General features: G+C 30.7%; 1 protein-coding gene across 1 annotated transcript; it reads left to right on the top strand.

The window, feature by feature from the left end:
• Window positions 1-9,966: 9,966 nt before the first annotated feature.
• On the top strand, window positions 9,967-15,092 carry LOC132730357 (uncharacterized). Its single transcript, XM_060716266.1, has 2 exons — window positions 9,967-13,162; window positions 14,013-15,092. The coding sequence occupies exons 1-2, from the start codon at window positions 12,565-12,567 to the stop codon at window positions 14,576-14,578; spliced, it is 1,164 nt and encodes a 387-aa protein (XP_060572249.1). The 5' UTR covers window positions 9,967-12,564; the 3' UTR covers window positions 14,579-15,092.
• The last annotated feature ends 798 nt before the right edge of the window (window positions 15,093-15,890 follow it).

Below are 15,890 nucleotides of genomic sequence, written 5' to 3'. Positions count from 1 at the left end.
AAGTGAAAACAATAAAATGATACAATCGTATATAGTTTCATTACGTTGTGTATGATACATGTTAGTGAATATTTACTGAAATATTATAATTGTCTCTTGAAATAAATTAGTTAGGTTCAAACACAACATGAACAAACGTTAACAAATTTACTTATTAATAAATTGATGTTAAAAAGCGAGATGCTTTGTAAACAAATGAAAAGTGGTCGTAAATAATATACTACCAAATTAATTGTCTATTTAAAACCCTAGTTCAAACAGAACACATAACAATGTTTATTATTATTAAAGAGGAGAAACTGTTTGATACTTAGCCCACACATTTTCATGCAAATTGGTCACAGACAACTTCAAAGTTATTTCTAGACTCCACATTTCATACAAGAATGTCTCTCTGTTTGTCTTTAGATGTGTCGCGAATAGTTTCTTTTAAATGATTAATGAAAAATATTATTAAATATTTTCTATAATGAACAAGGTGCAAAATGACAATTATATTTCATCCGTGAATATAACAATTTAATAGATAACAAAATATTTCTAGTTTAAGACATATATAGATATTTGTTTCCTGTTTTATTCAAGGTTTTAAACAAATAATTAGATTTAATTAATTTAAAAGTTTGTTGATCACAAACATAATATCATAATGAGATAGCAATAACATTAAATAAGTATAAATATGACACCCTTATATTTATGTAACAGGCACGCTTAAGGGAAAGACGGGCGTACATGTTTTTGAATTATATTAATATGATTTATCTGACACTGACATTTTATCGAGTTTTCGTTTCGACTATTCGAAGAACTGGGGAGCTATTGTAATCACACAGGCGACGTTGTCGATGGAACATTTTGGGTTAGTTTTTGCATGCAAGTCGGTATCTCTAAAACTACTGAAAACTTCACACACATATTTTGAAGCATCATAGGAGGTCATTGTCCAAGGCCAAACTACCTCACATGTATTTTGACAGAATTATGGTCCTTTTGAAATTAGAAAATTCTACATTATCAGGGTTTTTGTTTAACTATCAAGCACTGAGAATAGTCGAGCGCGCTGTCTTAACGACAGCTCTTGTTTTGATGAGATGCACATAGAAAGGCAGCAAAAGGCTTTTAAATAATAACAAAGGTAGATGAAACGTTTGTTGCTATTTCATATTGAATATATAAAAAGTAGTCCAAATTTTTATTTCAAGTTATGATCAACTAAATAATGTTTTAGCCGGTGCTAGGGGAGCATGGGCAGTAACATGCACTTTTTATTACCGTCCATAAACATGCTCTATCAAACCGAGCCATTTTTAATTTTGTCATACCGGGCGTTCTTTAGGGAATCTACTCGCGGTAACTAATTTTAAACAATCGGTTACCAATCAGTTATCGTTATAGTTATTGTATAGTCGCGTGCTGTACAATGGCATGTTTAGAATGACGTAATTTTACCGTTATGAATGAAGTTGTAATTTCATACGCTGTTTTAAGAAAATAGTTACAGGTGTAATGACATAAATTTCCATGGCAAATTGTTTTATTAAGGTAAAGAGTTTAAAATATAATGGAATATGGCATAATATGTAAGAAAAAAATTCTAACATATGTTTGCCATTCGGATCGAAATATCCGTCCCCTCGGGAATCCGCCCATATCCGCAACATATGACAGATATTATTATTCTGATCAGTTTCAAAACATTTTTCAAACATGGTTCATCATTAACTCTGCTATCTCCCCTGTAACAGTTGAGTTTAAGATATTACTCTGTAACTAGCACCAATTTTACCTATTTCTCTTTGATGAAAATACTTGTAGCTGATAAAAATTGACACCTCCGAATTATCAAAAGTATTGATTTATAACATACATTTAAGTGGCTGTATTAAAATATTTAGGCAATGAATATGACATAATCGTAGTTTGGGAGTTCTATGCGCACCCACCGAATGAATTCATTGTATAAAGGAAACTCCGCCCCCATATATTTGGGAGATAGGGTACAAATGCCAAGTGTTTCATTAAATTGCGCCCATTTAGTGCCTAATTTGATACTGGAAATGTTCTATTTTTGAAATAAGTACAAGTAAAATTGTACTATAAAACGCCCCTGTTTTAGTTTAATTAACTTAAAAGGACGATTATTTGAAAAATCTAATCCTTGATATACTATATTGCATTGATAAGAAGATAGATATAGATTGATAACAATCAAGATTAAACAGATGAAAAGAGATGATGTATCATTACTATCCAACTTCAAACAACTCTGATTTTACATACATTCTGTAAATCATTCATAAATACATTAATTCAATTTAATCTTAATGTATACTGGAATTATTTTAAATATCGATACCTCGTAAACTAATTCCGATCCCATTTTCTCTGATTAGATAATAAATCATCTTTGATTACTAAATAATTTTTAAGTAAAAGATGAAAGAACGAAATTATTGTTGCAGACAAATGTAAAGAAATACTTACGAAGCAAATTCTAAATCTGTATATGTGAGTGAGAATGATTGATAGGTCTAAATTGAAATACAATTTTTTTTTCTTCAAAAATGCAAGACAGATATCTGTCTAGAAATAAAGAGATAATAAAAGTAAGTAATTATAGATTGAAACCTTAATCCTAAAGAGATACTAAAACCAGTATACTGTAAATAACAGGAGAATGTATAAGCATATTAAAAATTCTTTGAATCTTTTGCTGGAACATTGAGTTGTAATTTATTAATCCCCTTCAGCGTACCGCGGAGGGGTTTATTTGAAAGACCTTTGTCTGTCTGTCTGTCTGTCGGTCCGTCCGTAACATGTTCGTGTTTTTTTTTGTCTCTTTAACTTTTAAAGTGTAAAGAATTTTTAATAACTCGGCACAAATGTTAAGCAAAGGAGAACGATGTGCAGTGCGCAAAACTATGCCGCTATCAAAAGGTCATTGTTACATTAAAAGGTCAAATATGCAAAGTATTTTTTGTCCACTTCTTACCTTTTTAACTTTTGAAAAAAAATAATGTACAAAGCGCAAAATCAGATCGCTATTCCACGTCAAAGTATCTCTTAAAGATAAAAGATAAACAGTCCACATTTTGTGTCCGCTCCATAACCTTAAGACCATTCTTTCAATTAGTAGGAACAAATGATCACCATAAATGATTATGAGATGTTGCGCATAGCTCAAAAACAAGGTTGGAAGAAGTCACACTTAAAGGTCCGTTAAAGGTCAATATTGAACAGCGGCAGCGGATATAGCCGTCCTTCAGACTGCCTTGTTTAAAAAGTATAAACTTTAGAGAAATGAAGGTTAAAAAGAATTAATCGTATGATATTTAAAAAATAGTGATTTTAAGATATTTGCATGTGTTTTTATTATTTTTTTAACCATGTTTGTTGTTCTAATTGACATTAGTATACATTTATAAATATGTAAGAACATATATTATGATATTCTATACTTATAAGTTTGTTATTATGGGTTAAACAGCAACTGAAATGTTTTTCTTAGATCACTTGATCAAATAGAATTATATTGTTTACAAATTACATTTACGTTTCAAACAAACGACAAAAAGCTTTTTTTCGTTTGTTAACTTCTAGTAGCGCTGTATAAATGTCATTGCGACCAAACCGAAATCTGAAAGCATTTCAAAGTAGTTATCAGTATTGAAAGAGCATGTCTGACCTTCAAATAGCGCAATAAATAGTTCCACAATGTTACACAGACAATTACTTTAATGTCGTTTTACTATTATAACGACATTTTAATGACAGTTTTACAGAGGCAGACGATATTAAAGCAGGACAAATCTTTGTTTACTTGGTGGAATCGTGGGTTATTTTATCTGTCTGAGACATTTTCGATTGTTAATATGACTAGACACTTGAAATTTGACTAGGCAAAAAACTGAAACTTTTAACTATATGAAGATTACATAAGTTAAATAGATATAAATTGTGCAATAGTTAACTAAACGTGCACGACCAGTTACAGAACCTTCAAAACATTTGATTTTATGAATTTAATAATTTTTGGATTTATAGTTTGAAATAAAAATTTTACTACTTTTCTTTAAAGATAATAATTATTTTTAATATTATTTTCTAAAAGGAGCAGTAATGTAATTAAATATATCATGACATTAATTAAGTTTTTGTAATTGAAAATACACCGTTTCATGTTTTATTTAAAACATAAGTACACTTTTTAATATTTTATGTAAATTTTATTGCATGAATATCCGATATTGATATAGATTTCTTAGAATTATAGATAGGGCATCTATTATTTCTAGAATGAAAATTATACAATAATCTTAATGTTATAATAGTTGTTTTTAAAATGAAATGATCAATTAACTACTTCAATGGCGATTAAAGATCCTGTAACTCACTTTTTAAGATTTTATATCATTAATATAATGCTCAAATGAAAATCTATCATTATTGTAAGTTCCAAAAAGCATTATTTTTAAAGATATTACCGAATTTACATTTCATGGAAATTGTTTTAGAAGCATAATTATATACATGTACATATAAAAAAATTCACTTCAGTATGGTTACAGCCTTAATTACAACATACAGGATCTTTAACAGGTATTCAAAATATAAAGAATTATTATATATTTTCTTACAACCTTTTAACCATTTCTTCATTCTAATAGTAAAGCTGTTTTTGTTAAAAAAACAAAGCGCTTTCTTTGTTTGCTCTCCTGTCTTTCTTATCTTTTTATGTTTCTTGTGAACCTGATGTATTTAGTCAAGCTGAGATACAAGTTCAGAGATCTGTTTGTGGATTAAATATGCATATACCAATTGAAATACAAATTGAAGCTAAATTTTGAAAAATGAGACTGTAGTATATTTTAATTAATGGATATAAATGATTCATTGTAGAACAATTTTCATCCCTAACACCGTTTAGCTGTTTAAGAGATTGTCATCTATTTGTCTATTTGTTTATGTATGTGCCTTACCGAGCCAAAATATCTTTAGTTTTAATGTTTCTTGCACATATAATGCTGACTATTGTACATGTTCAATGTATTAAATCAATCATTTTTTATATATTATTACGATTACAAGTAGCTAGGAAGCGATAAATATTTCATTTTGAAATCTCTTAGTTATAAATGCATATCATTTTACCGTATGTTCAGTTTTAGTTCTGTGTTTGAACATAATTGCGCTCTGTTAGCAAACATGATCTCGTTTTATCTTAATGGACATATTTGCTGAACATTCAAAATAGTATCAATTTAACGTGTATATCTAATAATTTAGTACCTATTATAACAAATTGGAATTGTCAAATCTTATTTATACAATAGTGTAAACCGATATTTAAAATTTTGCTTTTGTTGTCAACAAGTACTAAATTATTAGATATACACGTTAACGCTTTTGTATCAAAATTCAATTCAAAATTGCTCGGAAACAGTGTTGAAAAGGTGTTGGAGACTAAGTAACGATCTAGTCGGTGCTAGGGGGCGTGAGGAATGTTGCACTTTTTCATTATTCCTCATGTACAGACTTAATCCAACCGAGTCTGTAGTTTTCATGTAATTTTATTGTAACGGTTATTAATGCTTCCGAGGGATAACTCTTCTTACAGCTGTAAAAAGTTACCCCGTGATTATAATTTTTACAAATTACATCAATCGTAGCAGTTATTTATTACCTTGTAATTATATGAAAGGAATTAAATAGACGCAATGAACTGTAATTCAATTTAATGTAAACATATATATGTATGTAAAAGAACCAAAAAGTTTGCAAACATTTTTGAACGGAAAAAAAAACATCGGCAAAATTTTTAAAAAAAATGTGTTTAATCCAGAAATATAATATCCTATTAAACTTGCAAATATTTTAGTTCCTAGGGTTTTATCAGTCTATACTATTAAAAAGGTCTATTTCACAGCTTGTTAAACAAACATATCAGACCTAACTAAATGGGTTTTAGGAACATTTAAACAAATATCAATGTAATATCATCTCCAAACAAATTGTTAGTGTCAGCATTTATCTGCATTATGGCATAAACAGGTGTTAACAAAACACATTTGAACACTGAAACAGTCGTCTGTACACTTTTATTGGTGTTATCTTGTCGTATAGAATGTTGAAGGATTGAAATGTTCTGTATTAATCAATGCACAGATTGCGCTAACAATAATATGTCCCAAAATGTTGTGTTGTCATTAGAGAAGCTGGAGAAAAAAAAACTCATACAAATGCAGTATCACATCAATTTAACATAGTTAATACCCTGATTTTCACATTTTTTCGCTTAAAGAAATTATTATTAAAGAAAAGAACGAATTGAGTCAAATTGAATGATCTGAAATTTTGCAAGCAAGTTACATGTTTTAAGCCAGACCCACATCAAATAATATACAAAAAAGAGACAAAAATATATTCGGATCGGTCAATTAAAAAGCTAAATGGAGTCTCTTTTTAATGACCTTCTTTAACAGCAGTAAATGTATGAGTACAAAAAATCTTAAAATAATTTCTTATTTTTAAGACAGTTGTATTCATTGTATTCCACATGGAACTACAACCATCTCATGAGTCATTCATAATATTTTTGTCTCTATTTGACATTGTTTCATGACCATAAGTTCATCTTTATCTCATAATATACTACAGCCGTTACATGTAAATATATCATTTATCATGGTCAGCCAAACTGATTTATCAGCAAAACTATTGACAGCAACAACGCAACATTAGTACACAAATATCAACACATTAATTAATCATACTGACACAGAAAGAATGACATTGGAGCATTATATCATAAAATATTCATTAAATTAGAAATACAATATTGCTTATCTAAACAGTAGTTCATTATTAACTTTCCTTTTACATAACACTAGAATCGAAAGTTCGTCGCTAAAACTAATTTCAGAAACTACTAAATTAATGTAAAACTATTTTTTTATCCATTATTAAAGCTATAGAAAATTATATGAAAAACAAAAGCATTCACATACGCTTTTTCGTGCTAATATTTTGAAATGATAAAAGAAGATTCTATCAACATTTGTTCAATACGCGCAAATATTTTATCTGACTGAAAATATATTAAAATATTTAACATATTATTATACAGTTTCTATGTGATATCAAACTGAACAAATTGATAATGTCAAGCTTTATCCATACATTTAAAGTGTTTTCACGAAGAAAATTGGTTCGTGTTTTATTGTTAGGTGATATAAATTTTCAATTAGTTTTTGCGATCAATCGATTAAAAAATTAAAAATGTGCAAAAGCTATTTAATATTATCTTTCAAATGAGTTGCAATTGATCATTTTGCGAGTAATATACTAAAAAGGCTCACAATGTAACACTTTCACTAATGGATAATGTCTGTCGGATTGATAATGGGACAGATATACAATATCTTCGTTTTAAATGTCATTAAAAGTTAAGTAAAAGTACAAAATAAGAATATTACATCATTAACTAAATCTATGTCATTTTCAATTTCGGTAACATCAAGATGGCAACATAATATTAGTGATTAATTTAGAGTCCGGTCAAACTGCAAGTTATTACAAGCTGGCTTGGTCAAAAGCTTACGCCATTTTGTCCTTGCATGTTGAGGCTTAAACAAAGTGTTTACAAGGTAGATGGTACATATTCCTCGGACCATACACTTATTTTGCTGATGCAAAATACTTCGATCAGCATTCAAAATCTCGGAAAGATACTTCTCTTTTAGATTTGATTTAAGATTTGGATATCAAATAAATCAAATCGTTCAGAAATCCAATCACTAATGTGCACGTTGCATCGAACAGAAAACGCGTAATTATAGGTCATGCTTATGAAAGTGGCTGGGAAAACATGATTATATTATTGATATTGCTCAAAAAATTCTAAAAATGAATGTCAGGTGTTACAACTAGCTAATAATGTGTCTTTCAAACTTCTCTGCAACATTGATTTTCTTTCTATTGGAGATTAAACGTCTTCATCGAGACAGGTTTTAAATAACAGTCATTATGTGCTGTTTAGGTTTGATGATATAAGAAACTTTACTCCGTCGATAAAACGTTAATGATTGGCCAAACCAAATGTCTTTTGCATTCAATGTTTAGATTTCAAATCCGTGCTCTTTTTATACTAATTCAAAACATATTTTCTTCGATTGTAAAGTACAAAATGGTGGCATGACCGAGAGGTTGACGCGTGGGACAAGTAAACTAATGATCTGTAGCCAAGTTGGTTCAGATCCCATTAGGATCCTAAAGCAAGAATTCTTACTCTCATTGCTCAGTACTGGTTGGTTCTAGAGTGTGTATGTAAGCTCATACCTTGTCAAACAAACATTTCTAAACTATTTAACTAAGCAAAAAAATGACATAATTCAATCATTGTTGTATATTATGGTAAACAAGTTTCGAGAATATAGCAATTTCATTAACACAAACTGTCAGATATCATTACAAACTAACAGTTTTTAGATTGTCCAAAAAAGAAATATATCCTCTAAGTCAGAAGATAATTATAAGCTTAAAATTATTGTAAGAACTTTATCCTCGTTCAAAGATTGGTTTTTTTTTTCTCAATTTTACAATCTTTTAAAGTTACATGTATCTGATGTTTTATGCCTAATGTGCTTTTCAGGGTTTTTTCCCCCTTTTTTAATGTTTATTACAAACATCTTCTGGTTTTGATATGTAAACAAACATTTTGGAAATGTTCATTAATCCTTTAGCAGTTTTCGGCATTTATTATGACTAGTTAGTAAGTAAAATAAGCATTTGTCTAGTTTGCTCGCCCATGCATTTTGACATTTATTGGATCAAAATCGGGTACTTTTTATTTGTGTTTTATTCGCTTTGAACCATCTGAATGATTAGTTAATCCAAATTCGTCATGCAACAACACTTCAAGAACATCTCAGGGCGCGTTTGTCCATAAAACATTATGGCCTACATGTACAATAATATGTAGAAAGACAAAATCCTTTGAGGAAGAAATTTTCGATGCATTTCAACATCTTTCATTGTAGCTTGATGCTTTATTATTTACTTCTTTATCATTTGCAAATATCCACTAACTATCAAATTTTAGGAATTCCACAAAACTATCTGCTCTGCATTTGAAAAAAAAATGTCTTTCATATCATAACTATATTCTGATAGTCCACTTTTACTGCGAGTTAAATCATTTAATTTGTAGAGCAAGAGATAACACAGATTAAACCATCTGAAAATAGATTTAAAAGATAAACAAGTGATAAAAATTGACAACAAAATGCTCTTAAAGCGGTATAAAAAGATAAAGATTTAATTAAGTGTGCAATCTTTATCAAACATTTATTGTGCATACAACATTCATTTTGTTTCTAATGGTATGTTTTTTTTTTTTTCAAAAAAGAAGCAACTAGTGTAGGTAATGATGAACCATGATATTCGGATAAAAACCGAGTTATCTGATCTAGGAAAAAAATACAGAAATTATGAAGGCAATGTACCATCCCAGTTTTGTGATATTTCACAAGTTTAAAAAGATTGTTTGTTCACACAAGTTAACGCTTGAAGTTCTAACTTACATACTTTTCCACAGAGTTCTCGCAAAGTATTCAGTTTATATAATTCAAAATTATTTATTAACAGTTTATAATAATTTGTTACGTGCGCTTTCAAGTGATAACGAAGTCAACTAACAACATTCGGTTTTAATATGTTAACAACTGTTAACTACCAGAATATGAACCTTGTACAAATTTCCTGTCATTTCAAGCGTGTCTTTAAATGATAGTAGTTATCACCAAGGGCGACAAATCTTCAGACCTTATTTCAATTACGCACATGGTGGCCGCATGGTACTTGTGACGTCATTATGAATTTCGTCATAGCGTAGCCAAAAGCTGAGAACGGGATTCTTTTTCGTTTGGACATAGAAGAGAAAGGTTGGAGAAAAATATCTTATTTCTATTTGTATTAAATTTCTCGAAAAAAGAAGCTAAATTTACTTTCTTTAGATAAAAAGTTTTGTGCTTTGTCAGGAAAAAAATATAGTTCATCAGATTTAGCTGGAATGTAAGATCTACATTAGAAATAAAGAAATTTGGCCTCGTGCTTAGCAATGGAGGTAGATCTAAATGAATGTTGACTGAAAAAATAGACACGCTTTTATAAAAACCTAATAAATGGATGTAAGTATATAAAGAAATATTTAGCTGGACAAACAATTTGAGATTATTCCAGCTTGTCTAATGTAGTCTATAGGTCAAAGAAAGTTAAAGTGATGCTGAACGCCCATTCTCAATAAAATAAAGCATTTGAGGTTGAAAAATATTAAAAATTTGATGTTGTCATTGTGTCACTTTTTTATCGCTGAGAAAAAAGTTTAGGGTATTTTGCAAGTTTGCCAGAAATATTTTGAACAAGAAACTATGATATAACGGGATGGCATTTATTTCGGTAATGACACTGTATTTCTTCGGTAACGTAGATTTCAGATCTAATAATGTAACATATTGGCTGCATATTAACAACAAATGTCTTTAAAATATATCAAAATCTGTAAATTCTCTATCTAGAGGGACTTTCTAACCCAGGAAAAGTCAAGGAAGTTGGGTACCTTGCTAATTTCAATTAATTTCTTCAAAGTTAAATATTCGTAGAAAGCAAAAATAGTCAATTTTGGAAATGATTATTTTATGTCTTCATTCAAAGGATATCATATATATCATATATAATATATGAGAGGTCGAATGCATACACAAATGTTGTATTAGCAATTTTTTTCAAAACATTCAACTTTTAACTTTCTTAATATTTGGAAAATTTATTGCTAAGCAGTTCTATATTTATCCCTATATAGGATGTCACGTATGTTTCATTTTATTCAAATGCAAGTTAAGGTTGAGAAAACAATTTTATTTTTTGTAAAATAATGTATATTTATGGATATTATTTTAACATTATTATATATAGAATGAAATACGGCCAGTAAGCTCTTTGCAGAAACGAATTAGTTGTTGCTGAGAACATCAATATCTTGTAAAATATTTTTAACCTTTCTGCTGGTACATCAACATATTATTAACATATCTTTCCTTTGTAAAAACAATTTTGTATCTTCTTACATCTAATACAAGATAACCGTTACTAACGGGCATGATTATCCCAACTTTATCTTTAATTTTCAAAAATTGTTGAATTGTAAGTTGGAGTAACGTATGTTTCACACTCGCTTATTTATGAACTTAATCACGGAATTGAAACTTACATGTAAAATCAACTGTTTTATTTAGGAATCAAATGCACATCATTCTATTGTCATAAAAATGCGATTTTATGTTCTTATATATGCATGTGTAAACAATATAAAGTCTGTTTGATAAAAGTAACGTTCGTTTCACTGTGGTTACTTAAACAAGTTAAAACTCCACCAAAGTTATCAAAATTTACTTACTAATGTCAAATAGAAGTTAATGTTGCTGTTATACGTGCTTTCTGGCTTCAATTTCCCTTTTTATAAACTTACTTTAAAAAGTTGATAACGTTTGTTTCTGTAAGTTTAACGTATGTTTCATGTTTACATTGAAAGTGGGTTAAAAAATGACGCAAGACCGTTTAACCCGCCATAATTTGCGGTTAATATATCAGAGTTACACACATGTTAATTTTCTTTCTTGTTTGGATTCTTCTTTAAATGGCTTGGCTCTTAAATAATGGTAACGTATGTTTCTTTTTAAAATGCTGTTGAAAAAGATTTGAATAAAAAATGAAAATTTCCAAAAATATAATGATATTTGAGAGGCTGCAAGCTTATTTTACTTATAATTATATATATGCTGTATTATTAAGCATGCATCGATTCAATTATGTAATTTCGGTTCCACTTATTATTGTTTAAGGTTTGTCACTATTTATTTATATGCATTTGGCGACATTTGATCATCAATTATATCAATGAGATTTTAACGGTCAAATATAATTTTTACCAATAATCAAAGTTCATATACACACATCAATGACTAATTGCACATGTTTCGTTTATTCTGGAACTTAAATTTCTGAGACACAATTTCAAAGTTGAAAATTCTAGGTGGCGACAGTAACGTATGTTACATTTTAGGGCATTAATGGTACTTGTAAAAGAAAAATAACAGATAGAAATGTAAAACTGAGAGTGTCCCTATTAGACAAAGTGGCAGCCACCTTTCTAACGACATGTTGACCTCAAGAAAAACCTTCGTATAAGAGCTACCCAGTGGAACATCAAATGCTGTGTTTTATTGAGAATGGGCGTGAAGCAGGTTTGCTGGTAGGGTTTTCGGACCTGGTAATTTTCAGCCCGTATGTTATCGCATTGGCAATTAGTATTACGAAAAGGCGCATAAAATTTTTTATAGCTGAAAACATTTATACAGTACTGAAGTTTATACAAAATAGATTCAGACTTGCCTAAACCAAATACGATATAGTTCTATGATGAATTTGCTGTTTTTTGGTGTAAATTTACAGTCTATCTTTTTATTTTTCATATATCATTCTGAATGGTTTGCATTTGACTGAAAAATGCCACGGAAAAGAGCACTATTGGCGACTCAAGTCAACCAGAAAAGGGCAAAACGTATTAGATCTAATAGTAATACAGCAGGTATACAGCAGAATTCTTTCGGTGTACAGTGCTCTATGGTCACAGAGGGTCCTCTAAATAGCACTATACAAAATCAGACATTGCCATCGGAAACAAATCCAGTCACCAGTCAGAACATATCTTGTTCTACAGAACAACAACATGGAACATGTAGTTCATTCTCGGGTGGTCCTTCATTCACAGGTGTTGATAACCAGGGTATAACACCCAATGTGCACTGTATCACATCTCCTTATTTGGGCACATCTACAAGGGACTATGGATACCAATATAACCTTGGTTATGATCAAAATATTGGCACAACTCAGTACCTGGACACAACAGGTTATTATCATCCACAACCTCAGACACAGACAACACATGTTAATTATGGTCCAGTATGCCAAGATGGAATTTACACCTATCCCCAGGCTCAGATAGCACCTACATATTGTCCAGGTGGTAATCCAATACAACAACATACCTTGTGGCAACCACAGGCTCAGACCGCATCAGCTGACCAGACTGCTATATCGGGTAATAGTTTTAATAATAATTCAATAAGTAATACTAACTCACCTTTCAATTCTGTTTGTAATGATTTGTCACTTCACATTCCCAAAAAGCTTAAAGAACAAATATGGCAGGGGGAATTCATTGATTTATCTATTCTCTTGCAAAAAGAAGAAGATGGACAACAATCCATTAAATTAGTAAATGGCGAGTTGGTGATATCTAATGCCATTAAGAAAAATACAGGTTTAAATATCGAAAGGTGGACTGATGCCTTTTTGATTTATATACATATTATGGTTACAAAAAGTCCATTATTAGCTAAACATTTATTGCAGTACTTAAATACAATACGTTTAGCTGCTAAAAGGAACCCATCTGGTTGGGCACAATATGATAAAATGTTTAGAAGAAATATTGCGCAACACCCGGGACGCCTTGGTCAGTAATTGATGCTGAGCTTTGGCTCATTACAATGACAGCAAATCATAATGCTTTTGTACCACAGTATACCCAAAATATATGTTTTGATTACAATACAAAAGGCTTTTTTAACAAACCAGGTTGTTTTTATCAGCACAAGTGTAAAAAATGCAGTGGCAATCATCCTTCGTATGTATGTCGTGCACCCTCCATTCGACCAGACCTGGGTCGGGGTTCAACCAGTATGACAAATTCTTTCAGACCAAGATTATTCGGACCGGAGATCCAGCCAAGATTCCAACGTAATCAAAAACCTTTTGGTATTAGGTCAAACACCAATAGACACGAGCTCCCTAAGTAAATGGCTCAGTAAATATGATAAAGAAAAAGCATGCTTTATTATTACTATTTCGAAATACTTAAAAGTTTAACCCAAATGTTTCTTTATTAGGAATAAATAACACACATGTGTGGATTATTGGTTCATCTATTATAAGGGATGCCTTCTATCATGCCAAACAAAGGTATGGGAAGGACCTCGATCTAGAAAATACAACTATTACCTGGAAATTTAAGTCTGGTTTGCTAACTGAAGGCCTACTTCATGAGTTTAATACAATGTTGAATTGTAATAAATTACCGTTTGCCATAATTATACATTGTGGAGGCAATAATATTGGGAAAACCCCTTTAGACTATTGTAAATGGCTACTTACAAATAATTTTGCCACTGTATTATCTAGTATTCCTGGAGTACGTCTTGTCTGGTCCGGGGTTCTTCCAAGATTATATTATAGAGGAGAAAATAACCACAAAAAGTTGGATAAGGCTAAAAAAAGATTAAATAGTTCTTTGGCTAAATTATGTATTACAAACGGTGGTGGATATATTAGGTATCCAGATATTCAAGAGTCTCAGGAATTCTTTAGAGATAATGTTCATTTATTTGCTAAGGGTCTTGACATTATGGTTGACACTCAGGAATGGGATTTACAATATCATCTTTACAGGCATTAACTGTTTTCCGTAGCATATTTAAATCCGGCTGACAGTGACAGTTTCCGAATCATCACCCCCATACGGTTAGTTTCTTATGGCGGGGCTTGCTCTTTGTTGGCTACTTTCCAGCCAAATGAGCTGCGCCTTTGGCTTAATGTCGATTCGTACTGTCACTTATAACATTACATTATATTTATGTATAACACATTTCATATATAGTAAGATACAATTGCAGGGTAAATATTAAGCTTTATCATCATTGATGAATTTTAAATACATTTATGCAGTGTAATTTTAATTACTTCCGATATTCCGGTGTTCTGCATCCGATTTTCCGGAGTAATATTACAAGCTGCCGATAGTCCGGAGCCAGTTCTTCTCCCGATTTTCCGGAGTAATGTGATCGCCATATAGCCTTTCTTATAAGGAAGCGCGATTCACATATTATGTTTAGCTCACGATGTTCCGGAGCTACTCTACTGTCTAAACGTACTTCCGATTGATCCGGAGTTACTACTTTACGACTACACTGCAGTTTCTAAAATCTATTATAGTGATTCTGTTTAATTAGATACAGTTTGAAAATATAACTGAAACGCCCACAATTACAAGAAACCTTTCGATCATACATGTACTGCTTTTATGTGACCTGATTGCAAATAAAAGTTGTTGTTGTTGCTGTTGTTGTTACTGCTGCTGCTGTTGTTGTAGATGTGATGATCATATGAAACACATCCTGATCTGTTATGTTCCAAAATATGTACAACTTTTAAAGAGGAGCTTTAACTGTCTAAAGTTATGTCTATACTGTGAGGGCACCATTTCTTATAATATAGTTAAAATTCGTATACATGTTATAATTGAACTATCATTATTATAAAATTATATACATGTACGATACAAACAATAAAAGTTATGTAAGTAATGAACAGCAAGAAGAAACCCAACTGATCCTTTACACTTTGCAGAATGCATACAACGTAACTGATTTATGAGGGACCTAAACGGAACAACGTCGCCATCTGTACTGGTAGGAGCTTTGATAAAAAAGATCAAAAGCATCGGTTACCCGAATCAAAATTATGGTTAAAAGAACAGTTTTAGAAAACTGAACATATTTAACGCATTTGAAGATTTATATTTGTCTATCATGCACAACGAAAATGGAAAGCAATAAATTGTCAGTACAATTTCTTTAACAATTATCCTGAACGACGCCGTTCTAAAGTTATCGTATCGTTTGATAAAGGATACAAATTGTCTATTGTTAATAAATCACAAAGATTGGTATATTATATATAGTACGCAAAAGGATCAGTTTCGCCTTGGC

This window comes from Ruditapes philippinarum, unplaced genomic scaffold (assembly GCF_026571515.1).
Source record: "Ruditapes philippinarum isolate M1 unplaced genomic scaffold, ASM2657151v2 ctg7979_1_1_1_1, whole genome shotgun sequence".
NCBI lineage: Eukaryota > Metazoa > Mollusca > Bivalvia > Venerida > Veneridae > Ruditapes > Ruditapes philippinarum.
This window is presented reverse-complemented; position numbering and strand designations above follow the sequence as displayed.